The sequence below is a fragment of the Pelophylax lessonae genome, assembly GCF_965119305.1.
Source record: "Pelophylax lessonae genome assembly, chromosome: 2".
Classification (NCBI taxonomy): Eukaryota; Metazoa; Chordata; class Amphibia; order Anura; family Ranidae; genus Pelophylax; species Pelophylax lessonae.
In genome coordinates this window covers 324,727,386-324,754,241 of record NC_138769.1, presented here as the reverse complement: position 1 = coordinate 324,754,241, position 26,856 = coordinate 324,727,386, and the positions used below count along the sequence as shown (strand labels likewise).

The following is a 26,856-nucleotide window of genomic DNA, read 5'->3' as shown; positions in this document are numbered from 1 at the left end:
TGTCCACAAAATCTAGAACATGTTCCTTGTGAAGAGAGGAGATTACAGACCTAAAGGATTTCAGCTTTGATATCCAACATGGGGCAGATGCCCTCTTTGGGTTTAAGAACTGTGAAGAGTTTACAGTAAAAAACCCCTGAAACCATTTTGCCATAGGATCTGGGGTCAATGAACTCTTTATCCAGAAAACCCATGATGGCTTGATGGTGATCTGCTGGGTGATACAGGAAGGTTGGAGGTGAGAGGCAGAAGGGAGTGTAATTCAAGCTTTTATCCCATGTAGACCACCATCTGATGCCAAAGGTTAAAAAAAAAAAAAAAAAATTCCTTACACTGTGCAATGTGGTGGTGCACTTTCATACTGATTTAGGTTTGTTTGACTTTGAGCCATAGTCCTTGTGGGTGGACTTGGGTGGAGAAACAAAAGTATGCTTCTTGACAGCAAAGAAGAAGACTTTGCAGTCTGTCCTTTAGGCTTCTTCCACTGGGGAAGATCAGTACTCTTGCCTCCAGTAGTATCCTTGATGATAGTATCTAGACTAGAACCAAAAAAAAATGTCCCTCAAAGGCCATGTGGATCAGGCACTTCTTAGATGCGGGCTTTGCAGTCCAGTACTTTTAACCAAAGTGTCCAGACATGAGCCCCATGCAAGTGATTACAGGAAACCTTCAGCAGCCCCCACAACTCTATCTTGCACCAAACATACTTTGACCAAGGGATCAATTGCAGCAGGAGCAAGATCTTTAAGGGATTTTGACCAGGTGCCCATGGTTTGGCAAATCCATGGTCACAGGCAAGATGGAGTAAACTGCAGGGCCTGCCAGCAAGAACAGCTTTACCAAGGGTTTCCATCCATATATATCAGGTGTCGTTCTGTAGGTATGTTGGTCAATTTGTTAAGGTCGGACACTTCCAGATCCACTTTCTACAAAGTCCTCTTCAAATGGGTACAAGGCTAACAAGTGCTTAGGGAGAGCAAGCATCTGGCCTCGGTTCTGCCAGTCTCCAGCTAAGGAGATATTCACACCGGAGCGTTTTTCAGCTTGTAAAACACTCATCTCTGAAGTCTCATAATTAGTAATGATGTAACTACATTGTGGTAAGGTGACATAAGGATTAGGGCACAAGGAAAAGCCTCAGGAAATCAGAAAAACCAAATAGCTGGTTGTGTCAATTTGTTTTAGATGTCTGGAGATGACCATAATTGTAGGTGGGCAGCAGGAATGGACTTTTATGTGACTCTTTGCAAGCAGAGCAGCACCTGAAGGAAGGTGCATCCTTGATGCTGAATGCACCTGCAAGACAATCCAACTCCATCCAGCAAATGGCATCAGTGCTCCGACTCACAGCAGTAACCCCTTCTGAGATAGAAAGCAGACATTTTAAAGATAACCAATGTAAATTATGTAGCTCTCTGTTTCAGCCTGACCAGTCTGCTCACAAAATGAGCCTTTAGAGTAGTGGTTCTCAACTCCTGTCCTAGGGGATTCGCTAACAGGCCAGATTTTAGGTATTACCTGGGGGGAGATGCAGACTAGAAAACTGCAATCACTGAGCAGCAATTTATATATCACCAGTGATGTATTTCACTTATCTTGCAAAGATCTGCTGGAGCAGAACATTTTAATGGTGGAAGAACTGCTTCCCAATGGAAATGTATACAGATGATCCTTTCAGCAGTGATTCTATAGAAGGTTGTCAGGAAGAATAGCATAGCAAGTTTTTTTCTGATAATAGAGTTTGAAGCTCCAAAACTCTTCTGGCAGATGCAATTGCTGTTGGAAACGCTGCTTTTCAAGTGAGTCGTTCAATAGAATAGGGCTCCATTAGCTCTCTAAGAACTAAAAAGGTAATTCAGAGGGATATAAGAGGTTCTAAAGGAACAGCTGCTCACAAAACTGCATGCTCACTTCCTACTGAAGTCTGTAGATCAGGGGTGGGGAACCTGCGGCCCTCAAAGTCATTTGGTCCGGCCCCCCGTGCAGCAGAGTCTGTGTCTCTCAGCTGATCTGTCAGAATGGAGCCAATGCTTCCTGTATAGTTCCAGCTCCATTCTGACAGTCTGAGTGAGTCACAGGCGGAGTGATATCAAATGCACTCCGCCTGTGACCAATACAGGAAACATTGCCTCTTCCTCCCCTCCAGTGCGGTGCCGCTGCTAGACAGCATTTACCGCCAGCAGAACACACAGCAGTACCTGCCAGAGCCAGTAGTACCCACAGCAGTACCAGCCAGAGTCAGCAGTACCCACAACAGTACCAGCCAGCAGTACCTACAGAACAGTACCAGCCAGCAGTACCCACAGCAATACTATCCAGCAGTACCCACAGCACAGTACCAGCCTTAGCCAGCAGTACCTACAGCACAGTACCAGCCTGGATCAGCAATACCCCCAGCAGTACCAGCCGGCTGTACCCACCAGCAGTACCAGCCAGCTATACCCACCAGCATTACCCCCCAGCAGTTCTTTTCAAAGCTTACCACCATAAAGTCGACTGCATTCCAGACTGACCGACGCACACCTGGAAAACCAGTTGCGAGTAGCAACATCATCAATACCAGCTAACATCACACACCTCACCAAAGAGAAGTAGTTGCAGCCATCACATCAGGGGTGAGTTAATTAAATTTTTGACCAAATATAACAGGCACATTTTTAAGTTGATAATTTTATAAATACCCAAATGGCCATTGGCAGAAAAAAGGTTCCCCACCCCTGCTGTAGATGGTGCATAACACGTATGGGGGCAAAGCTACGTCAAGTGACGTCATTTGAATTATAATTGTCTCAGATTGGGGGTGACAGATGGTTGCTGTCATCCCATAAGCAATTAAGAATAAACATTGTTTTTTCTCCTCTTAATTGGTATTTTTAAGGCAATCAATTAAAAACAAAAGCAATTGCATAAAATTGAAGTATTTATTAGAAATTGTTTAAAAAGGGATTTTTTATATAAATCACAAACATATCAACTATGTGGGTGATAATCACACTCAAGACCACCAATTCGAGGAAATGTAATCATAAAATTGATAGAACCATAAACAAAAACAAAAAATTTTGTAGGGTGAGAAAGAGGAAAAGAGAGGGACACAATACACCTCCATAGGGGAAAACCCCCTAGGGCGGAGGGAATCCAATGCGTTTCAAATAACTTAAAAGAACTTGTAGTTCAATTCTTCTTCAGGGAGATATTGTAGTCCCATTTCATTTTCTATATCATCCTTTGTGTTGATTCATTCATGTAGATCACAAAATCCATCCACATTTCCGTCCAACATTATTTGCAAACCCCTCAGTCATGTCAAGAAACATATAGGGGGGAGATGGAAATCACCGACCCAAAAAGTATGAAAGCTTTTGTCCCAGTAGGGCCGTAGAAGAACTTGGGTTACCCCAAAAAAAAAAAAAAGGGGGAAAAATCAAATGTCATGGATCAATCCATTCAATAAAGAAGATGGTACTGCTGGTGTGACTCAAGAGACAAAAATAATAAAGATGAAAATAAAAATATATACTAATTTTTCTTTTTTCAAAGGGAAATAGCCAGGGCCAAAAAGCACAGGGCCTAAAGCCAGCAAGGATCAAATTCCAAAGATTGTTCTCCGAAGTTTTCACACTGGAGTGGTTTGCTTCCTTTCACTGAGAAAGGTTGAGGAAAGTGACGTCATTTGGTAGCCACCTTGAGGTCAGCAGAGTCTGTGGCGAGGGGCCTCATGGTGTCATGCGTTATACATAGCACTGTGTGCACATGCTGAGTGTTATATTTTTATTTTAATTAAATGTACAGAGAGCACTATATACTAGTTTCTATTTCTTTGCATGAGTGATTGTTCGCATCGGAGGAGACAAGAATTGTATCTAGGATCCATCTGATAAGTGACCCCCCGGGGGGGGGGGGGGGGGGTCAAAAGCACATCTGACCCTTGACTGATAATCAGGGTCTGGTGGTGAGCATATACTAAGTACGGGTATTTCATGCAGATCACAAGTTATTCATAAATTGAAGATTTAAGAGCATCTGGCTAGAAGCACATTCAAGAATCTTTTTGTACTTTTCTATTAAGCCATTTAAGCGATTTCATTTTTGGTCTGTAATTAGAGGCTGCGTTACATCTTTTGATTATATACTTTAGCATATAAGAGAGCATTAAAAAGATATTTTGGAGAGGAAAAGGACCCATCTGGTTGCACAATTAGCCCCTGACCTGAAAAAGTTAGGGTGCACCTTCAGGCAGAAGGCTTTCCAGAGGGGTTAGCTGACCTCTGGCTACAAACCCAATGGTCCAAGTGGGAGTCAGGCTCTGAAGGTCTGCAAGTACCTACTGTTGAAGTAGATTGGGGTGCTCAACCTTTTGAAGAGCAAGGGCCACTTTTTGGTAACTAGTTGCAGGCCACAATGAACTATGGTCTTTAACCACTTTACCTCTGCCCACAGTAATATTACTGCGGCAGAGTGGCTCGTTATCGTCTGACAACGTAGTACTACGTCGTCAGACACTCCCCTTTCTCGGCGGCCGCGCGCGCCGCCGGAGGCTCGCTCCCGCTGTTTTCAGTCACAGCGGGAGTCGGGCCAGGGGAGGAGCAGCGGCGATCGCCGCCGCTCTTCCCCGATCGTCGGGGATCTAGTGTGGAGTTCCGCCTGCTTGTGTAAACACAAGTGGGCGGATCTCCTAAGTGACAGGCAGGGTCAGATTGCAGGGTTCAGCATAGCTGAACCCTGGATCTGTCCTTGTGTCACATAGTCACCTACCCCCACACACGTCAGTAAGCACCAGGCATACATTAACCCCTCCCTCTCCAATAAAATTAACCCCTTCCCTGCCAGTGTCATTTTTACAGTAACAGTGCATATATATAGCACTGATTACTGCAGTAATGTCACTGGTACCCCCAAAAGTGTCAAAAATGTCAGTCAAGGGTCCGATCTGTCTGCCGCAATGTCGCAGTCCCGCAAAAAAAAATATCGCAGATCGCCGCCATTACGCGTTAAAAAAAACCCAAAAATGACAGAAATCTTTCCCTTTGTTAGTAAACGCAATAACTTTTGCGCAAACCAATCAAAATACGCTTATTGTGATTTTTTTTTACCAAATATGGGTAGCCGAAAACAAATTGGCCAAAAAATTTAAAAAAAAATTGTTTTTTACATCTTTTTTGGGGGGAATTTCATATAAAAAAAAATGGTAAAAATAGTTATTTTTTCAAAATTAACGCTCTTTTTTTGTTTATAGCGCAAAAAGTAAAAATCGCACAGGTGATCAAATACCACCAAAAGAAAGCTGTTTGTGGGAAAAAAAGGACGTAAATTTCGTTTGGGTACGGCGTCGCACGACCGCGCAATTGTCAGTTAAAGTCGCACAGCGCCGAATCGCAAAAAGTGGCCTGGACGTAAGACAGCAAAATCCTCCGGTGGTAAAGTGGTTAACCACTTCAATATAGGACACTTTCACCCCCTTCCTGCCCAGACCAATTTTCAGCGCTCTCACACTTTGAATGATAATTACTCATGCAAAGTTGTACCCAATCAAATTTATAATTTTTTCACACAAATCGAGCTCTTTTGGTGGTAATTTAATCACCACTGGGTTTTTTGAGATATAAGTGAAAAAAAAAAAAAAAAGCAACATTTAGGGGGAAAAAAAAGTATTTTGTTTTAGTTTCTATTATAACATTTTGCAAATAAGCAATTTTTTTCATCAAATTTGGGCCAAAATGTATACTGCTACTATCTTTGGTAAAAAAAATAACCCAAATAAGTTGATATTATTTAGTCTGTGTGAAAGTTATAGAGTCTACAAGCTACGGTGCCAATCATTGAAAAATTGATCACACTTGATGTACCGACGGCCTATCTCATTTCTTGAGGTCCTAAAATGTCAGAACAGTACAAATACCCCCCAAATGACCCATTTTTGGAAAGTAGAATTTCCAGGGTATTTAGTAAGAGGCATGGTGAGTTTTCTGAGGTTGTAATTTTTTCCCACAATTCTTGGGAATATGAAGAATAGGAAGATATATTTTTTTTACAAAAAAAGTCATAAGTTATTTCTCACACACATACTTGCAATTACACCCCAAAATACATTCTGCTACTCCTCAGTATGGCGATGCCACATGTGTAAGACTTTTACACAGCCTGGCCACATACAGAGGCCCAACATGCAAAGAGCACCGTCGGGTGTTCTAGGAGCAAAAATTACACATGTAATTCCCTAACGACCTAAGACACTTTTGAAGGCCCTGGAGCACCGGAACAATGGAAATGCCACAAAATGACCCCATTTTGGAAAGCAAAACACCCTAATGTATATTCTATGAGGCATAATGAGCCTTTTGAATATGTCATTTTTTTTCCCCACAAGTTTTTGGAAAATGTGTAAGAAAAAAAAAAATTTTTCATTTTTTTTCCACAAAGTTGTCAATTTAGCATGTACATAGCATGTACACAGCAAATATCACACCCCAAAATATATTCTGCTACTCCTCCTGAGTATGGCGATACCACATGTGTTAGACTTTTGCACAGAGGCCCAACATCCAAGTAGCAGTACTTTGATGGGCTGACAGGTCCTCTTTATTGTTTGGGGGGGGGGGGGCGGGGGCGCGTGCGCAATCAGTGTTTTTGCTGTACACTGTAAATCGGTAACTAGCTGTTACCGCAATCTTCTCCCCATACACTGAGCCCGGTAACAGCTAGTTACTGTGGTTTGTTGACATTTTGGGACCGGCTGTGATTGGACACAGCCGGTCACGTGGTAAAGAGCCAATTTCATTGGCTCTTTAGCCTGGTTGGGGATGGACTGTGTCAGAATGACACTCCATCCCCGATTGCCGCTCTGTGCACCCCTGGGGGCGCGCACAAAGACAATGCATGTGGTCGGCTGTGATTGGACACAGCCGGTCACATGGTAAGGAGCCATTTTTTATTGGCTCTTTACACTGATTGGGGACACGCCTCATCCCCGATCACCACGCTGCACCCCCACGGGAGAACGGGCAGGCAATATAGGACGTCCGCCCAGAGGGATAAGATATTCCTGCCGGCGTCATTTTACAATGCACCGGTATGTAAGTCATTAATCACCCCCCCAAAAACCACAAATGGAAACAAGCGCTTAATTTCCTGAGCACTCCTTCACACTGATGCACTGCAGTTTTCCCTCATGTTGGGTGTAAGGCAGTCCACCTGTGGGTTAACTGTGCTTTGCCCTGGCCTTCTATTGCATCTTGCGGGTGTGGTGCACTTTCTGAAACACATGAAAACTCCTGCATTCAGACAAACTTTGGAGATATGCAGTACTATTCTGAAAACCATTAACGTTGGGACAGGGGTGTTTAAGAGTCTCATTGGTAGGATCAGCAACACAGCCAGCAAGACCCATGTGCATCAGGGTCGAATTTATGTACTATAAGGAACAATACACTCTTAAATATACAGTTGTACCAGGTAGTTTTTTAGTCTATGTCCTATTTAAATAGGCCCCAGCCTCCTACTTTTAGATGGTCGCAACATATCAGTGTGGCTGAAATCTTTAGATTAAAAAAGGTATGCATCTGTCAAGCCACTCTTAACCATACTAAACATCTGGAAACATCCATGCATGTTTATAAGCAATATGAATGGCCATTGTGCTGCCACGCAGCTTTAACTGTCTAGCAGTTGTTATTACATGTTATGTTATGCTATGTTATTGGTATCTTCCTTACACCCCTGCTGTTTCTGGCTAGTTGGTTGCTCCCACCTCCATTTTCCTGCTGTAACTCCCATTTTGTTTAGTTGTTATGAGGAGACTGCAGAGTGTGGAAGCTGTGTAACTTCATTGGAAATTTACCTATGGAAAAGCCTCTATGTTTATGCCTTTGCTAACTTGAAGCATAAAGAAGCATTGGAGAACACCTCTGGAGTCTTTATTCATTGAGTAAACTATCTGTTAAAGCCATCATTCAACCTGCTGCACACACTTTCAGACTGAGTCTACAAGAAGGTCACAGGTACAATCGATGCTGAGACAGAACAGTAAATTTCCATGAAGAATCCATCACAGGTATCTCTGCAGCTTAAGAATAGTAAATTTCCAATAATCCATCACACAGTTATCTCTGCAGCTTCAGAAAGTAAATTTCCATGAATCTCCAGCTTCAGAAACGTGAGTACCACACCAGAAGCATTACTCTGCATATGAAACCAGACACCTACTGAATGCTTCATTACTATTACAGCCTTCTGTGCTGAGGTATCCAGTTTGAACTAGTTCCAGCAATAGCTAGCTATTGTATCAAATACCCAGCACCTCAGCCAGCCTGCTTACTAACAGAAGTCACTACTTACAGATCTGAGCTCTGGCACATTTCTAACAAGACATCAAAAATACAGTACTTATTATGTCTGACAGAGATCTCACAGAGTTACCTGCATTTAGTCAAGATAAAGCAGACTCCTTACTTCATTCTTCTTGTCCTGTCAGAGCCCCTCATCCATCCTTGAAGGCAAGGGAGGTTTATGAAGCAAGGAAGAAACATCTAGTAACCTGACTGCATTATGGGAAAAGACTTTAAGTTGTATAACAGCCACTAATGAAACTAGCAACAATTCTGAGCAATTGAACACTGCTCTCTCAAGGGTTAAGAAGGCATTTGAGAATTATAAAAGACTTTCTGAGAAATACTATTCCCTATTGTCACATTCCAACATAGAGGAAGCTGCATTGGAATTAAAGGACTTTACTTCTAATGACCAGCAGAGGCATAGCACATATCTTGATGCAAAGGCACAGATAGAAGGTAGATTGGCACAGCTACATGAAACTACATCCTGTAACTCTGCTTCTTCCAGACACTCAGGAAAATCTTCTAGGTCTGCCCGCTCATATCATAAATCTTCTTCCAAGTCATTGCGGTCCTGCTCTATAAGGTCAATACTGAGCGACCAAATTCTCAAAGCTCGCCAAAAGATTGCAGTAGCCCAGGTTCAAGGCGCCTGCTCTGAAAAAGAAGCAGCCTTCAAAGCAGAAGCTAAACGCATTCAAGCAAGGATACAAGCAGAAACAGAGGCTCAGCTAGAAATTCTTCAGAAGAACAGAGAAAAGGAAGTAGCTTTAGCAGAGTTCTGTCTTGGAACAAGCCCTATTGGAAGAAGAAGGAGCAGCTTGTACCAGCTTGCCTGCTTGTCAAGACCCTGTTGAAAGGACCCTACAGTTTGTCCTAACTCAGAACCACGACAATACAGTCCCACCTACAGTTGGAGATTCTTCTCATAATCATCCAGCAAGTGGATCAGAAGGCAATGTGTCACCAAAGCAAGCTGGTCAACTAGACGCACCTACTAACAGAGACCCTCCACAACTACCGCACGTCACAAAATCAAGTGAATCAACCTACGCAGCTCATGTGCCACCACAACCCTATGTGCATAGAGATTACAAGGGCACAGCAGAAGACTACAGAATGAACTCTATACCCCCTTTGATACAGCTCTCTTTGACTTCAAATGCTCAGAGACCTTCAGACGACAGACCCTTACCTAAATTAAACCCATCTGCAACACCTTTCTCTCTACCTACCAGCCAACATCAGATACCAACCATGGTCCAAGACGGCGCACCATCAGTAGACCCTGTGGCTATAAAAACTGAAAGCACTGACATTGCAGAGTTCAGCAAGTATATGATTCGACGAGAGTTGATTACAACTGGACTGTCTAGATTTGATGACCGCCCAGAGAACTACAGGAGTTGGAGATCTACATTTAAGGCGGTAACCAAGAACTTGGACATAGCAGAACTTGACTTACTAATAAAGTGGTTGGGGCATCAATCTTCAGAACAAGTAAAGAGACTTAAATCTGTCTACATCTTTAACTTTAAAGCAGGCCTTGATGCTGCCTGGGAACGTCTAGAACAAGACTATGGGAGCCCCGAAGTCATTGAATCTGCCTTATTCCAGAGACTAAACGACTTTCCTAAGATCTCTGTTAAGGACAATCATAAGCTTAGAGAGTTAGGTGACCTCCTTCAAGAACTTGAAATTGCTAAGTTAGATCCTAGTTTACCAGGTCTTAGCTATTTAGACACTGCTCAGGGTGTAAATCCTATTGTAGCAAAGTTGCCTAGTTATCTTCAGGGAAAGTGGACTAGTGAAGGATCTAAGTATAAGTATGAACATCATGTTTCCTTCCCTCCCTTTTCTTATTTTTCAGAGTTCGTGCGGAAGGTTGCAAGATCCAAGAATGACCCAAGCTTCTTCTATCCAGATACAACCACCATTCCTTTAAGTACTTCAAGGGGTATTGCCACCAACAGTAAATTCAAGGATTTAAGGCATCCTATTGCTGTGAGGAAGACTGCGATAGCATCCAACGTCTTAGCTACAGACATTAAAGCTAGCAATCTTAATCAACAGTGTCCTATTCATAATGCGCCACACTCTCTCTCCAAATGTCGTGCATTTAAGGACAAGCCTTTTGAAGAACGCAAGTCATTTCTCAAAGAGCATAATATCTGTTTTAAGTGTTGTGCATCCTCCGATCATTTAGCTAGAGACTGTAAAATCGCCATCAGATGTTCTCTCTGCAACAGTGCCAAACATGTGGACGCTCTTCATTCAGACCTGTTCAAAAGGAAACCTTCACCCGGCAGCAACCCCAAGACTACATCAGATGATGGCGGGGAGAGAACTGAGCAATATGCCAACCCCGTAACCACAAGATGTACAGAGGTATGTGGAGAAGGGCTTCATAGCAAGTCTTGTAGCAAGATATGTCTTGTAAGAGTTTTTCCTGAAGGATGTCCACAAAATTCCATAAAAATGTATGCCATACTCGATGATCAGAGCAATCGCTCATTGGCCATAGAAACATAGAATGTGTCGGCAGATAAGAACCATTTGGCCCATCTAGTCTGCCCAATATATCTGAATCCTATGAATAGTCCCTGGCCCTATCTTGTATGAAGGATAGCCTTATGCCTATCCCATGCATGCTTAAACTCCTTCACTGTATTTGCAGCTACCACTTCTGCAGGAAGGTTATTCCATGCATCCACTACTCTCTCAGTAAAGTAATACTTCCTCATATTACTTTTAAACCTTTGCCCCTCCAATTTAAAACGGTGTCCTCTTGTGGTAGTTTTTCTTCTTTTAAATATGCTCTCCTCCTTTACCGAGTTGATTCCCTTTATGTATTTAAAAGTTTCTATCATATCCCCTCTGTCTCTTCTTTCTTCCAAGCTATACATGTTAAGGTCCTTTAACCTTTCCTGGTAAGTTTTTTCCTGCAATCCATGTACCAGTTTAGTAGCTCTTCTCTGAACTCTCTCCAGAGTATCTATATCCTTCTGGAGATATGGCCTCCAGTACTGCGCACAATACTCCAAGTGAGGTCTCACCAGTGTTCTGTACAGCGGCATAAGCACTTCTCTCTTTCTACTGCTTATACCTCTCCCTATACATCCAAGCATTCTGCTGGCATTTCGTGCTGCTCTATTACATTGTCTTCCCACCTTTAAGTCTTCTGAAATAATTACTCCTAAGTCCCTTTCCTCAGATACTGAGGTCAGGACTGTGTCAAATATTCTATATTCTGCCCTTGGGTTTTTACGCCCCAGGTGCATTATCTTGCACTTATCCACATTAAATTTCAGTTGCCAGAGTTCTGACCATTCTTCTAGTTTTCCTAAATCCTTTTCCATTTGGCGTTTCCCTCCAGGAACATCAACCCTGTTACATATCTTTGTGTCATCAGCAAAAAGACAAACCTTACCATCGAGGCCTTTTGCAATATCACTTATGAAGATATTAAACAAAATTGGTCCCAGTACAGATCCCTGAGGTACCCCACTGGTAACATGACCTTGTTCTGAATGTTCTCCATTGACTACAACCCTTTGTTGTCTGTCACTCAGCCACTGCCTAATCCACTCAACAATATGGGAGTCCATGCTCAATGACTGCAGTTTATTGATAAGTCTTCTATGTGGGACAGTGTCAAAAGCCTTACTAAAATCTAGATATGCAATGTCTACTGCACCTCCGTCTATTATTTTAGTCACCCAGTCAAAAAAATCTATAAGATTTGTTTGACATGATCTCCCTGAAGTAAACCCATGTTTTTCATCTTGCAATCCATGGGATTCAAGATGTTCCACAATCCTATCCTTTAATAGGGTTTCCATTAATTTGCCTACTATTGATGTCAGACTCACTGGTCTATAGTTGCTCGATTCCTCCCTACTACCTTTCTTGTCAATGGGCACGACATTTGCCAATTTCCAATCTTCCGGGACGACTCCTGTTACTAATGATTGGTTAAATAAATCTGTTAATGGTTTTGCCAGCTCACCACTAAGCTCTTTTAATAATTTTGGGTGTATCTCATCAGGACCCTGTGACTTATTTGTCTTCACTTTAGACAGCAATCTTAGAACGTCTTCCTCTGTAAAGACACATGCATCAAATGATTCATTAGTCATCCTTTCGAGTGGAGGTCCTTCTCCTTTTTCTTCTGTAAAAACTGAACAGAAGTATTCATTAAGGCAGTCGGCTAGCCCTTTATTCTCTTCTACATACCTTCCGTCCTTTGTTTTTAATTTAGTTATTCCTTGTTTGAATTTCCTTTTTTCATTTATATATCTGAAGAATGTCTTATCCCCCTTTTTCATAGACTGAGCTAGTTTTTCTTCCGCCTGCGCTTTAGAAGTTCTTATAACTTGCTTGGCCTCTTTCTGCCTAATCTTGTAGATTTCCTTATCTTCATTGCTCTGGGTTTTTTTATAATTACAAAATGCTAGCTTTTTATTTTTAATGATTCGGGCCACTTCTGCTGAGTACCACAGTGGTCTCTTCCTTTTTTTGCTTTTACTGACAAGTCTAATGCAATTTTCTGTTGCCTTCAATAATGCACCTTTTAAGTAGTCCCATTTCTCCTGGACTCCATGTAATCCGTTCCAGTCTGATAAGGACTCATTTATGACTAATTTCATTTTTGAAAAGTCTGTTTTTCTAAAATCTAAAACTTTTGTTTTTGTGTGGTGTGACTCTTTCACAGTTCTTATATTAAACCACACTGACTGGTGATCACTAGATCCCAAGGTTTCGCCTACAATGACATCATATACCGAATCCCCATTTGTGAATACCAAATCCAAAATGGCCTCCCTCCGGGTTGGCTCCTCAACCACTTGTTGCAGAGACAACCCCAGTAGGGAATTTAGAATATCTGTACTCCTGGTAGAACTTGCTTTTTTGGTTTTCCAGTTTATATCTGGAAGATTGAAATCTCCCATAATGATAACTTCTCCTTTCATGGTCATTTTAGCTAATTCTTCAACTAGTAGATCATCTAGTTCTTTAACTTGACCAGGTGGTCTATATATATATCACACCTACACGAGTTACTGCATGATTAGCAAACTGCAACGTAACCCAAACTGACTATGTTGGCCTCACCAACTTGTATTAGGTTAGATTTAATGCTATCTTTCACATACAGGGCCACTCCTCCTCCTTTCTTGCCTTCTCTGTCTCTTCTGTATAAAGAGTACCCTGGTATGGTTATGTCCCAGTCATTTCTTTCATTAAACCATGTCTCCGTAACAGCCACTAAATCTACATTCTCAGATGCCATTATTGACCCAGGTTCATTGATTTTTTTACCTAAACTGCGAGCATTTGTGGACAGGACTCTGAGCTTATCATTTCTTAACCTCTGTGCTTCTGACCTGTTCTGGCATTGTTTCGGGGGGCAATTGGACTCTTGTATTTCCACTCTTTTGCCCCCCCTTCCTAATTTAAATACTCTTTCGCAAATTCTTGGAGTTGTTCACTAAGTACATTTGTTCCTAAGTACAGAATTCTTTGACTTATTCAACATTCAAGGAGGGACCTGGTCCTATACCTTGCAGACATGTGCAGGAAAGATCAATACTTCTGGAAGAAGAGCCCATGGCTTCGTAGTTGCATCAGAATATGAGGACACAGAGTTTCCTCTTCCAACGCTAATCGAATGTGATCAGCTACCGAACAGAGAAGAAATCCCCACACCAGAGGTTGCACGTCATCACCCTCATTTGAGTCACATTGCTAACTACATTCCACCACTTAACAAGGATGTTGTTAAGATCTTGATTCTACTAGGGAGAGACATTCCTAGAGTTCATAAAATAAGAGAGTTATGTAACGGTCCAGATGATGCTCCTCAGGCCCAAAAACTAGATCTTGGATGGGTGATAATAGAAGTCTGCTTAGACCAATCTCACAAGCTCTTGGATGTAGCTTCCTACAAAACTAATGTTACCTGTCAATTGATGAAATGCCCATCGCACTATTATGTGAAGGAAAGACTTGATTTTAAGAACGAAGTTCCATATCAAGCACTCCAAAGCATTAACTTCAAGCTCACTTCTCAAAAGGACTTTGGTGATTCAGGTTACCAGACTACTTGTGATGACAACAAGATTGTTGTCTTCAGTCGAAGACAAGGAGTTCATCAAGATTATGGATGAAGAGTTCTTCAAGGACAATTCCAACAGTTGGGTAGCTCCATTACCCTTCCGAGTACCAAGGCTTACTCTCCCTAACAATCGAGAACAAGCTTTAACCAGATTTGCTGCACTTAAGAAAACTCTCCGTAACAAACCTGAGAAGCAAGAGCACTTTCTAGTTTCTAGCATTCATGCAGAAGATTTTAGTGCCAGCAGTTGTCCTCACACAAAGTTTGGTTTTCAGGACTCAAGTTTTTAATGGACCAGTCTTCTACAAACTCAGAAGAAGATATCGATTTCCACCTGGAGGATCCAGATACTGATCCGGAAATCCGGCCTGAAGTTGTAGCATTGAGTTCCAACATCTGCTCAAGAAGAAATTTGGAGGATGAAGATGACTCCACAGATATGGGGGATGGAGCTGATGAATGGATGCAGGCCAAGACTCTGGTTAAGCCTCCGGACCAGCTGAAACTCAGCGAGGCTGAACTTAAGGAGGAATTCACTCGTATCCTGACTGCAAACAACCCTCATGCCCCCCCAGAACATTGTGAGGTAAAGTTTTAAGGAATGGGCCTACAAACCCATTAGCATCGTGGACCAGCTGGCCGTACACTTCTCCCTGGATGGAAACATTTCACACAAAGACTCTGATGAAGCGCGGCAACAGGGGGGGGAAGTTGGGATTCATTGAAGAGACTCAGACCAACGACTCCAAAGAGCCGGGAGACAAAAGATACAGGTGGGAAGTCTGACACTCAGGCTAGTGAAGAATGGACAGAAGGTGAGGAAATACCATCCAGGAACAAGGAGAGAAAACTAACCAACCAGTTCAATTATAGCGAGAGAGCGTCCCAGAGCATTAACAAACGCCTGCGGGAGCGAGCTTCTCAGACAGAGCCACCTCCAAGGGCCATCTTCTCCGCCACTGCAAACCAGTGGAAATTCAACCCACCACACGCTTCAAACATGGGCGGAGCATGGGAACGTATGATTGGGATGGCAAGGCGCATACTGGATTCTATGTTGCTTGATGTGAGTTCTTCACGTCTTACCCATGAAGTACTTACTACATTCCTTGCTGAGGTCGCAACAATAATCAACTTAAGACCGTTGACCGCTGTATCCACAGACCCAGAATGTCCGACTGTTTTAACTCCAGCTGCATTATTGAGCCGGAAAATTGGACAGATCCCAGCGCCAAAGAGCATCTTTGATGAAAAGGACACATATAAACGTCAATGGAGATACGCTCAATACCTTGCAGATTGTTTCTGGGACAGATGGAGGGAATACCTCACACTTCTTCAAGGACGTAAAAAGTGGCAAACCCAGAAGCCTAACTTAAAGGAAGGGGACCTGGTTCTTCTAAAAGACAAGCAAACCAATCGGATCCAGTGGCCAGTTGGAGTTATTACCAAGGCCATTGCTAGTGATGATGGAAAGGTCCGAAGTATGGAAGTCAGGATTGTAAAGGACGGGAACCCAAAAACCTTCCTGAGACCAGTCACTGAGACAGTCCTAATTATGCCTGCTTCCAAAAATTCTCATTCAGTGTTATGTGTAGGAGTCACCTAGACCTCTAGCATAGTTAGCTTAGAGGACAGGACTACATAGCATTCTACTGTATGCAATGTTAATTGTATGTTTATGGAAAATAATTGTGTAGTGGTATCTCACGATACCAGGCGGGGGAGTGTGCTGCCACACAGCTTTAACTGTCTAGCAGTTGTTATTACATGTTATGTTATTGGTATCTTCCTTACACCCCTGCTGTTTCTGGCTAGTTGGTTGCTCCCACCTCCATTTTCCTGCTGTAACTCCCATTTTGTTTAGTTGTTATGAGGAGACTGCAGAGTGTGGTAGCTGTGTAACTTCATTGGAAATTTACCTATGGAAAAGCCTCTATGTTTATGCCTTTGCTAACTTGAAGCATAAAGAAGCATTGGAGAACACCTCTGGAGTCTTTATTCATTGAGTAAACTATCTGTTAAAGCCATCATTCAACCTGCTGCACACACTTTCAGACTGAGTCTACAAGAAGGTCACAGGTACAATCGATGCTGAGACAGAACAGCCATTCATACACACAAAGAAGCATACCATTGGCCATGTTTTTCTAGAACCTAATAATACTTGATTATACCAGATTATTGATTCTCGAATACAGGCACAGAACTCTGGTGTATGGAGATGGAAGATTTTATTTTTTCCAGATGTAGAGACTACACCTCCAGTAGGTAGGAAAGGCAGATGAATCCAATAATACTGGCAAAGAAATATGGACCTTCATTTTACAAAACATGAATCATGTTTAGCTTTAAAGAAAATGAAAAACAAAATAAGCTGTCTAAGCATCATCCACGTAAAAATTAAAAAAAAACAACAAAAACTGTACAACTTTTTCTTCAGCTGGTGGACACACGTCACCTGAAAAATGGAAGGAGATTTTAAACTATTAGCTGCAAGTCTAAAGCAAAGTCTGATTTAAAAAGCATTGCACTAAAGTCACTATAAAGAAATATGAACTGTATATACAACTATACTATGTTTAATAACCAAAACATTACTTTAATAGCCAAAAAGGTTTCCACAGGCTGCTTCAGACGAGGTTGTATTGTTCAACTGCACTGAAGTAATCCATAGAGAGGACTTGGGGCAACATAGAACCTAAATGTGTTGTTTGACCAAAGGGCCTAGTTTACATGATTGGCTGAACAGAAATACAATTTTTTGGTGGCTAGAACAGCTCCTATATATGCATTTTAACTGTGTATTTAGACAATTTCCGAGAATTTAGCTTTAACACATTACCTTGTTCATGGAAAATGGGATTACCTTACAATAAAATCCTTTACTTGGAGTGCATTAAAAGTTAAGTGTCAGATCACAGTGCCAAAGATCACATTAGAGTTTACTTTCACACTCTGCTCTCACTGTTAACCTTTGGGTATAAAAGCCTTCGAAAATATGGCGGCTGGAAAGCTTCCTGATGATGCCAAGTGGGAGCAACACGAGTAGAGGTGGAGTCTTCGGCTGTCACTTCTAGTGGGGTAACATTGAGTTCCTGGCATTGAACGCACGCTGAAGCAGCAGCATTCCCTTGTATCACACCTAGGCTATGTTGGTGCCAATTATAGGCACCTTTAAACATGAGTGGCTTTTACTATTTATTGTGCAAACTGGCTGCTTAATAAATACTTCACTGTATAGTTTCTTTTCTTTGGCAATATGATTTGGGGAAGATCAGTTGACCTCAAGGCCTTTTTTAAAGTCCCTGGGACCAGACATCAATGGAGCGAAAGGGGAGGAGAACCCTTATACAAAAGCACACAGTGATCTTTCTATAATAAAGAGCTAACATTTTTCTGGTTAGTGAGCACTAAAGTCATGGAGTGCATTCTTTCTGGTTTGGTGGTGTCTCTTTGTGTCACACAAGTAGTTGTGTTGGTGTTCACACACTTCTAAAATGTGAGTGTTATTTTCACTTATTTCTTAATTTGGGAATATAATAAATACTACATTATAGAGTTTTTTCGATGTATGTGCATTTGGAGCGAGCCATAAGTGGACCTTAGGACCCTGTTGATGTTCCTGGAGGATTGGATACCAGCAGAGTAGAACAAGAGGAGAACCTTAGTGCAAAGCGCATTGTGACCCTTTGTTTAACCCCTTAAGGTCCGCCCCACATACATATACTGCAGCAGGGTGGCCCTTTAACGCAAAATCGAGTACCTGTGTTTTTTTTTCTGGGTCTGGGGTGTGCACACACGCTGCAGACGACACAGCGGGAACCAATCAGAAGGTCAGGTGGACCCAATGTCCGCCAGGACCCGCCGATCATTCATCAGAGGCAGACAGAACGGCGGTCAGCCCATGTAAACAAGGCAGATCGCCGTTCTGTGACAGGAGAAGAGAGAGATCTTTTGTTTATGCTAAGCAGGAACATGGATCTCTGCCTTAAAGTACAATCACCTCCTACACAGTTAGAAACCACCCCCTAGGGACACATTTAACCCTTTGATTGCCTCTGATGTTAACCCATTCATTGCCAGTGTCAGTACAATGACAGTGCATATTTTTAGCACTGATCACTGTATTTGTGTCACTGGTCCCAAAAAGAAAAAAAAAAGTTTGTTCGCCACAATCTTGTTACAAGTCGCTAATTGCTGCCATTACTAGTAAAAAAAAAAAAAAAAAATCAATAAAAATTCCATAAAAAAAATATCCCATAGTCTGTAGACGCTATCATTTTTTCTCAAACCAATATACACCTGTTTGAGATTTTTTTTTTTTAAACCAAAAATATGTTGCAGAATACATACTGGCCTAAATTGATGAAGAAATTAAATTTTATATTCAATATATTTTTTCAAAATTGTCTTTTTTTTTTTGTTTGTTTATAGGGCAAAAAATAAAAACCGCAGAGGTGATCAAATACCACAAAAGAAAGTTCTATTTGGGGGAAAAAAAAAAAGGACATCAAATTTTGTTTTGGTACAGCGCACAACTGTGCAACTGTCAGTTAAAGTAACGCAGAGCCATATCGCAAAAATTCCCTACATAGCCTGGTCATGAAGGGGGTAAAACCTTCCGGGCTGAAGTTATTAATTAGGAGATCAGATCATTCTGGTGAGTAATCATTTGAATCAAGAGCTGAAAGCTTTTTGGTTGGTGGTGAGCAGATGAACACTATCCTAGTTGGGCACCATAGATGGTTTCTGTTGTTGGATGATCATGTGGATGTTTATAATTCTTCTAACACATGGACTTATTTTTTTGGACTGATATTTAATCAGCAACACAATGGATCCATTTTTTTTTTTTTTTTATATGACTGATGTAAGCGCCACTTATTAATTTTATTTATAGCGGGTTATCCTTCCTGTTCAACACTGCTAGGAGAAGGTTATTCCAGAATCCAGCTTTGCCAATTACAAAAACAGACCGCACAGCTGGCAGCTATGTCTACCTGTCAGGGCGGCTTTTACAAATCCACAGTCTGCCCAATGGACGATACGGTGCTGTGTGAGCTTTCATTTTTTTAGGAATGAGCGGTCAACAATATCTGGCAGTGTTCTATACAGCACCAGCCCGACATTGTTGATTGCTGATTCATACATATTGAAAGCTCACACAGTGCTGCAGCACTCTGATCAATCAAGCTAGGCTGCAGATTTGTACAAGCAGCCCTGATAGATACGCAGAGAGCAGCACCCTTGAGTAATCTGTTGCTGTTCTGAATGAATGAGTAGTGCAGAGCTTGTTCGTTCATAATAGTAAAAGATCATTCAGAGTTTTGGCCCAGTGTATTGAGGCTGTGGCTGCTTGTACACACACACAAACACTTTACTCCGAGCCAAAACTCAGATCTTTTACCATTGTGATTGAACAAGCAGCCCCAATTGTTCATTCATAATAATGACAGATGAGGCAGCTTAGATAAGGGGTGGGGCTATATGTTGGCCATTTATTGGGGTTCAAAAGTGGGTGAAGCTACTGCCAGCATATAGAAGCATTTTTACTGGACAAAGCCACCAATCCAAATGTGACAAAGTGCTATTTGCAGTCTGTTCCCTTGGAAGTTAAATAAATAATAGTTCTTCTCTAAGATATTTCTTGCAAAAAAAAAAAAAAAAAGTTAACTATGCAAAACCTGATGCAAAATTAGATATGGATCTATATAGTGTCTTTCCCATATGTAAAGTAGACAGTAGATAAGGGCTCATTACCTAGCATCATTCATGATTTATTACTGGTAGTTTGAGTTCTGCAATCTCGGTGTCAGGAGAACTGTTTTCGCTTCTGTCACTGTATGTATCCCTGTAAATAAAATGAGAAAGTCATATTAAAGCAAAATGTGGGTATCTCTAAGAGCCTGAGATGTTAAGCTAGCCATACATTATACAATCTGCGTGTACAATCTCCTTTAGATCCACTATCAACTGGAAGAGCCTGTCTGATTTCACACAAACTGAATGGAATGTTTAGGTTTGTCCTCATGTTACATACTTCAAAGATCTGAAGGAGATTGTACAATCTGATTGTATCGCAGGGGTCCTAAACTGGTGGCCCTCCAGCTGTTGTGGAACTACAAGTCCCATCATGCCTCTGCCTATGGGAGTCATGCTTGTAACTGTCAGCTTTGCAATGCTTCATGGGAATTTTAGTTCTGTAACAGCTGGAGGGCCACCAGCTGTATAGTGTACAGCTTTAGGGCTCTTGCACACAGTCGCATATTAGAGCGTATTAACATGCAGAGTAAAAACCTGCTTGTTGTGGTGCCCAAGAGTCACAGCTGCAGACTAATTTAGCGCATTGACATTTATTGCAAAATATGCCTATACACAAAAAACAGAGTGCCAGCAGCTATGTGTGTGTAGCTACGTGCAGCGTATTTTAAAATACATGTCAGTGAGCTTAATTATGCTGCAGCCAAGGCTCCCGAGTACCACAAAAGTCAGATTGTACTCTGTACCGCCGTACGCTGGAGCCTTTAGCCAATAGAAAAGACTAACCATTTGTAAGGATACTCCCCTAAAGCAGTGCACACAGCACCCCTTGGTCAATAACAATGAACTTCTCTTATTTGCTTTATTTTGTCTGTTATATAAACAAGCGAAAGCATTTTGTTTTATCTGTAAAATGGGATGGTTGTACTTATAAAAAAAATTATTGAAGTTCACTGATGTAAAAAGGAATTCAGATACTGTTGGGTTACACTGTCACCTACAGGAAGTTTGAAATACTGGCAAACAAAAAAAATCTCTGGTCTGTCCAACTGAGTGGTGGACCGCAAAGGAAAAGGAAAAAAAAAAAACAACAGGACCACAAAAAAAACAGAACTTGAGACTGCCTGCAGCTCAAAGAGATCATCAGATCAAATTAGGCCCGATCACCACCCTGTAAAAACGTGGAAAATGTGAACAAAAGACCAGGGGGCAACTTAAGATCATAAGCTTGAATGAACATTTGTAGCACCAGAAATGGTGGAAGGAGAAGCAGCAAAACACTCTTACCTGGGGGAAAGGCGGCAACCCCTCTCAATATACTGGGCTAGTCTCCCTGCAGAGGCAAGAAGCAAACCAAAATATGGAGGGGAGGGTTTGATAGGACGGGATGTGAACTCTGGATGATACTGAACGCCAACAAAGTATGGGTGATCTAGAAAAACCATAAGAGGAGATTATGTTATAAAAGACCTTAAGTACTAATGAAAATCAATTAAAGAGGATTTAGTTATGTTTATAGGCAATACCACCATAGCATCTGTTCTTGAATCTCTTACACCTCATGAAAAGAAAAAAAAAAAAAAACATGGAGGTTTCCATTGCTGACCTCTTGTCCTAAAAAATCACTAGCTGGCTAGCATCAATACTTTGAGTCACTGACCCAGAACAGGCTCTTGAGTTTTCTTTCATCTGCTCAATCTATATACTTGTTTTAGGTTTGTGACTCAAAGTATTAGAGACTGCGACAGCATAACTGCCAGGAGGCTTCAGCAGAATTTCAGCAAGAACAGCACTTTTTTTTTTTTTACCTCTCGTGACACATTTTCCTTGACCTCTGGCTTAATAGGGATTGCTTTTACATTTTGTTCAATTAAACTACTATACTATTGGGAGATTTTTACTGGCAAGCTTTATTTATCTCAGCTCGGTTCCCTCTGGAGGTGTAAGGGCAGCCATCTGTTCTGGTTAGTGTTGACTCCACAGAGGAATGGTGGCTAGTTTTTGAACACTTGAGGAAGAGTGATTTTACTTTTGAAGGGGCTGGATTATTTTATCATTTTCCATTAATGGAGAACTTTGCTTCATTGGGACATTTTCAGTGGTTTATGAACTGACTGATTTTGCGCATCGATTGATATTTCTATGTGATTTGCACATATCTTTCTATATTTTTTTTTTTATAGTGCTAATAATATGCACGGTCACTTTACTAATAACACTAGGTGGGGGGTTAGCATCTAGGGCAATCAAAGGTTTAACTGGCAATCAAAGGTTTAACTGTGTGCCTAGCAAGTGTTACTGTGTTAGCTGTGTGCTGTTTTTATTCCTGGCTTTGCAGGGAGACAAACTGGCACATGCCCACTGTCAGAGATCGGTGTTGTTTACATGCACAGATGTCTCTCAGGTCATCTGCTCTGCTGATCGGTGGGTCCCGGCCACTAATCTAAGACAGCCAATAAGAGTGCAGCTGAGTGGGTGCGCACCCCCTACCCATAAATAAACAATCATAGGTGTATATAGATGCGATTCTGCGCAACCGGTCCGCATTGTAGCAGTAAAACTGCAGTGCACAGTCAGCAGGCAGTTAAAACCTAAAAAGAACTCATAAGATGGTAAAGTTTAGTAAAATACTAACCTTCTAACTCTACTATCTCCATTCTCTCTCCTTCTGTATCCTGTCCAACAAATACCAGACCTCGGGACTCCAGGTCAAGCCTAAGCTCTGGGTTTACCTTAATTAAAAAAATAAATAAAATAATTATGACCGCTTTCTTAAATCAAAGCGAAAATCATACGATATCCTCTACTTGCTTCTTTTATGGATCCAAGAATGACATCAAAATAAAGGGACACTATGACCATGTCAATTTAACCACTTGCTGACCGCCGCGCGAATATTTACGTCGGCAGTCAGCCCCTCACAGGCAAAGCGACGTAGGGCTACGTCACTAGTCTGAGGCTCTAGGGAGCGGACGCGCTCCTGCTCCTGTGCGGTCACGTACCCCCCGCGCGTGTGCCCGGCTGACCCGATGTCCGCCAGGCACTCACAATCGTCCGTTAGAGCGGGAGAAAGGCAGGCGGCTAATGTAAACACAGCCGCCTGTCAGTCTCCCCTGTGTAAGAATGGAGATCAGACAGTTCTACTATGTAGGACCGTTGATCTCTGTTCTTACACTAGTAGCCACAGCCAATCACAGTTAGAAACACGCCCCTAGGACACACTTAACCCCTCCCTCTCCAATAAAGTTAACCCCTTCCCTCCCAGTGTCATTTTTACAGTAACAGTGCATATGTATAGCACTGATTACTGCAGTAATGTCACTGGTAACCCCAAAAGTGTCAAAAAGTCAGACAAGGGTCCGATCTGTCCGCCCCAATGTCGCAATCCCGCAAAAAAAAAAAAAAAAACACGCAGATCGCTGCCATTACTCGTTTAAAAAAAAAAAAAAAAAACAAAAAAAAACACAACAAAAAATGACAAAAATCTTTCCCTTTGTTAGTAAACGCAATAACTTTTGCGCAAACCAATCAAAATATGCTTTTTGCGATTTTTTTTTACCAAACATATGTAGCATAAAACAAATTGGCCGAAAATGTTAAAACATTTCGATTTTTACATTTTTTTGGGGAATTGCATATAAAAAATGTGAAAAATATTGTTATTTTTGCAAAATTGACGCTCTTTTTGTTTATAGCGCATGATAAAAAAAAAAAAAAAAAAAAAAAAATCGCACAGGTGATCAAATACCACCAAAAGATGTCAAATTCGTTTAGGTACAGCGTCGCACAACCACGCAATTGTCCGTTAAAGTCACACAGTGCCGAATCGCAAAATAGGCCCTGGTCAGGAAGGGGGTAAAATCTTCCGGGGCTTAAGTGGTTAAAGTAAAGTGATTGTCTCCTGACAGACTCTCCGCCCGCATCCCCTGGCAAGGTATACTCTCTTGTCCATGCTCTTTCACTGCCTCCCCGCTCTGTAAGCTCTCATGCTCAATTTGCTAATGAAGTTGGGCTTCTGGGTATAGAGAAGCATATGACCATGCTCAGACTTTAGCAGTTCTCCATTTAGGTAACCCTGGAAAATTCTCGGATGCGATACCTTACCCAGGCTGGAACCCTCAGGCCATGCGTTTTGTGAATGGCAAAGCAGAAACACACCTGTAATGGTGTCTACAATATATGCAGCACTAACTTCAGTGGGGGCCAGAAGTACAGTAAGCTGTGCCATTTGAGGAAAAGGAAATGCTCCGATAATTTAAAACCCCATAAAGTGTTAAGAATCACAGTGTCTGTAATTGGGATTTAAAATTGTCAACATGCAAAGCTTCTCACAACTGGTCAGCACTGAACAAATACATGTAGCTTATTTCACTGAATAAGTTGCCAGTGTTTAGAGGGCCCCTGACGCTTCCTGCTCTGTAACAGCACAGATTTTGAAAAGTCTTAAAATTAAGGAATGGGAAAACTGTGGTCTCTGGAACATAATAGAAAGAGCAGAGACTCAACTCCTTGATAGTGCTGAGGGTCAAATTGCTGATACAAGGCCAGCTGCAAAAAGTGAGGATTCGTCTGACTGAATTTCCTTTAAAGAAAGCATTGCACCTCACACCAAGATCTTGCAAGTAATAGACTTTTTGCCATTAGAATTATAGGAATAACTGACTCCGAGATGCTCCTGTCTCTCAGAACCTAAGCTTCATCATGCTAACAGCATTAGCAGCAACCGTGAAGCAGATTTGTAAACTGGTTCTTGAAACAGATCCGAGTCCCCCGGACAATCTGGAGGAGTCCACAGAGCATGTGCCAGGATTCTGGCCCATGTAGATGTGGTGCTCTGACAAGATCACTCTTGAGCTTTAAGGACCACTGGGAATACCCTCAAACATGATCCTCTGTAGCAGACAAGAAAGAAGTTTCAGGGGAGGAAAGGCAATGGTCAGGTGTACAGATTTCATGGACTTGGACTGTCCAAGAACTGACCTGACTTGTCGATGACAGACCTGGTGGATTCCATATTTAACTTCGGAGCCTAAATTAGGACATTTAGAGTACTCAGATCCATGAGCATGCAAATGCCTCCTTCTGGCTTGGGGGACATGAACTGGTTAGAATAAAACTCCTGAAAACATTCTACCACTGCAGCTGGGGCAATGACAACCTGCTGGAAGTGATGAACCAATGAGGGTTGGGAGGGAAACACTTGCTTGTAGCCCTATCAACCCACTTCCTGCACCGCAGCATCTGAGATGCAGGTTGCCTAAATGTCCGCAAAGGCTAACAGATGTTTCCTGATTTAAAAGTTATAGCACACCCTCATACAGAAAAGCGGTTTCTAGGCTTGGAAGGTCTGGAATCCCCAATGCTTGGGGACAGACTTGGAACCTTGTTTGGATTTAGAGTTTATGGCTTTAGAGTAATGAAAATGACCTTTTTGACCTCCAGCATGGGGCAAGCTTTTCCATACGGAGCCTTAGGCTTCTTTAGCCAAGGAAGGCAGATACTCTGACCACCCAAGGCATCATTGGGCATCCCTAAAGAGGAGACTGAGAAAGGCGGGTGCACCGGAAGGTTTTAGTAGTTTTGAGAGCTCTAAAGGATTTAAATTTAAATAAATGCTGGTAGAGAGAACAGGCTGATCCTCTGTGTGTGTATCGCATCAATAAGAGCTGAAATTATCTCTTTCAGTTTTGGGAGTAACTCAGAGGCAGTTTCACGCATCAAGGACTGGGGAGACACAGCATCAATCTCAGCAGCAACTAATTGATCAGAGACAGCAGGCAGATCAGAGAATTTGCATGGAAAGTGCCAGCTAATACATATATCATAAAATTGTGCATGAGTACAGTAAAATTTTCCTTAAAAGAACAGAGAAGGTGATCATGCCTGATGAAGGATAAGATGCCAAAGATGGCATAGACTAGGTTCTAGGTTGCAGATGTCAATCACATTGGTAAGCGCACTGCAAACAGCACCAGAGCCATTAGTAGAGCGTGAACCGGTTGCACCAGTGAATGGCAAGAAAGTAAGTCTGAGGACATGCAACACTCCACTCCATCAGGTCTTTTGTCAGCCCCTTCGGCCGTTAAAAAGTAAATTCAAATGACAAAAGCAGCTATCGGTGCAAATAAGGCTGCACTCAATGATCAGCGGAGAATGAGGGAACTTCTGGGCAATTCTAGAAGCTCCATGGCTAACATCTTCTAGTCAATGGTGATTGGAAAGCATCTTAAGTGGAACCCGGAGCCAGTCATTTCCATGCTAGCCTAGCAAGGTCCAGTCTAGCAGGATTTGGGCACGGCTCTTCAAAGCTAGGCTCAGGAAAGGCCACTCCGTATAGCTGCTATGTAGAGACTATATTAAGCAGTAGTGTAGTCGAGAATCTTATTGAAGAACAAAATCTAAGGAAAAAAAAGCCAGTAACAACGTGGTTAGAGGTTTCACAGTTCTGAAGAAAAAAGACACCCATCCTCCTAGGACACTATTAAAAAACAAGACTTGCTGGTAGAAGGAAGGGCTATTCTGTGCTGGCTTATGGATTTTTGTTTGTCAGAGTCAAATCCTCCTGTAGGTGCAGCATAACCCAAATGTAAAGACTGTGTCCTTCAAACGGATTGATAAAGAACAGGTAGTTATATAAAAGCATGA

General features: G+C 41.9%; 1 protein-coding gene and 1 pseudogene across 2 annotated transcripts in view; one reads left to right on the top strand and one right to left on the bottom strand.

The window, feature by feature from the left end:
- Nucleotides 1–78: 78 nt before the first annotated feature.
- Nucleotides 79–10,806, top strand: LOC309548100 (annotated as a pseudogene). Its single transcript has 3 exons — nucleotides 79–125; nucleotides 7,887–8,072; nucleotides 10,201–10,806. The product of its transcript is annotated as an uncharacterized misc_RNA (transcript).
- Nucleotides 10,807–16,707: 5,901 nt separating this feature from the next.
- CTPS1 (CTP synthase 1) overlaps nucleotides 16,708–26,856 on the bottom strand; it is a 47,992-nt gene continuing 37,843 nt past the window's right edge. Inside the window, exons 15-18 of the mRNA XM_082245769.1 lie at nucleotides 22,847–22,943; nucleotides 21,499–21,643; nucleotides 20,212–20,302; nucleotides 16,708–16,909 (exon numbers count right to left, since the gene is read on the bottom strand). Coding sequence (XP_082101895.1) covers nucleotides 20,218–20,302; nucleotides 21,499–21,643; nucleotides 22,847–22,943 — 327 coding nt within the window. The 3' untranslated portion in view covers nucleotides 16,708–16,909; nucleotides 20,212–20,217. The remainder of the gene's footprint in view (nucleotides 16,910–20,211; nucleotides 20,303–21,498; nucleotides 21,644–22,846; nucleotides 22,944–26,856) is intronic.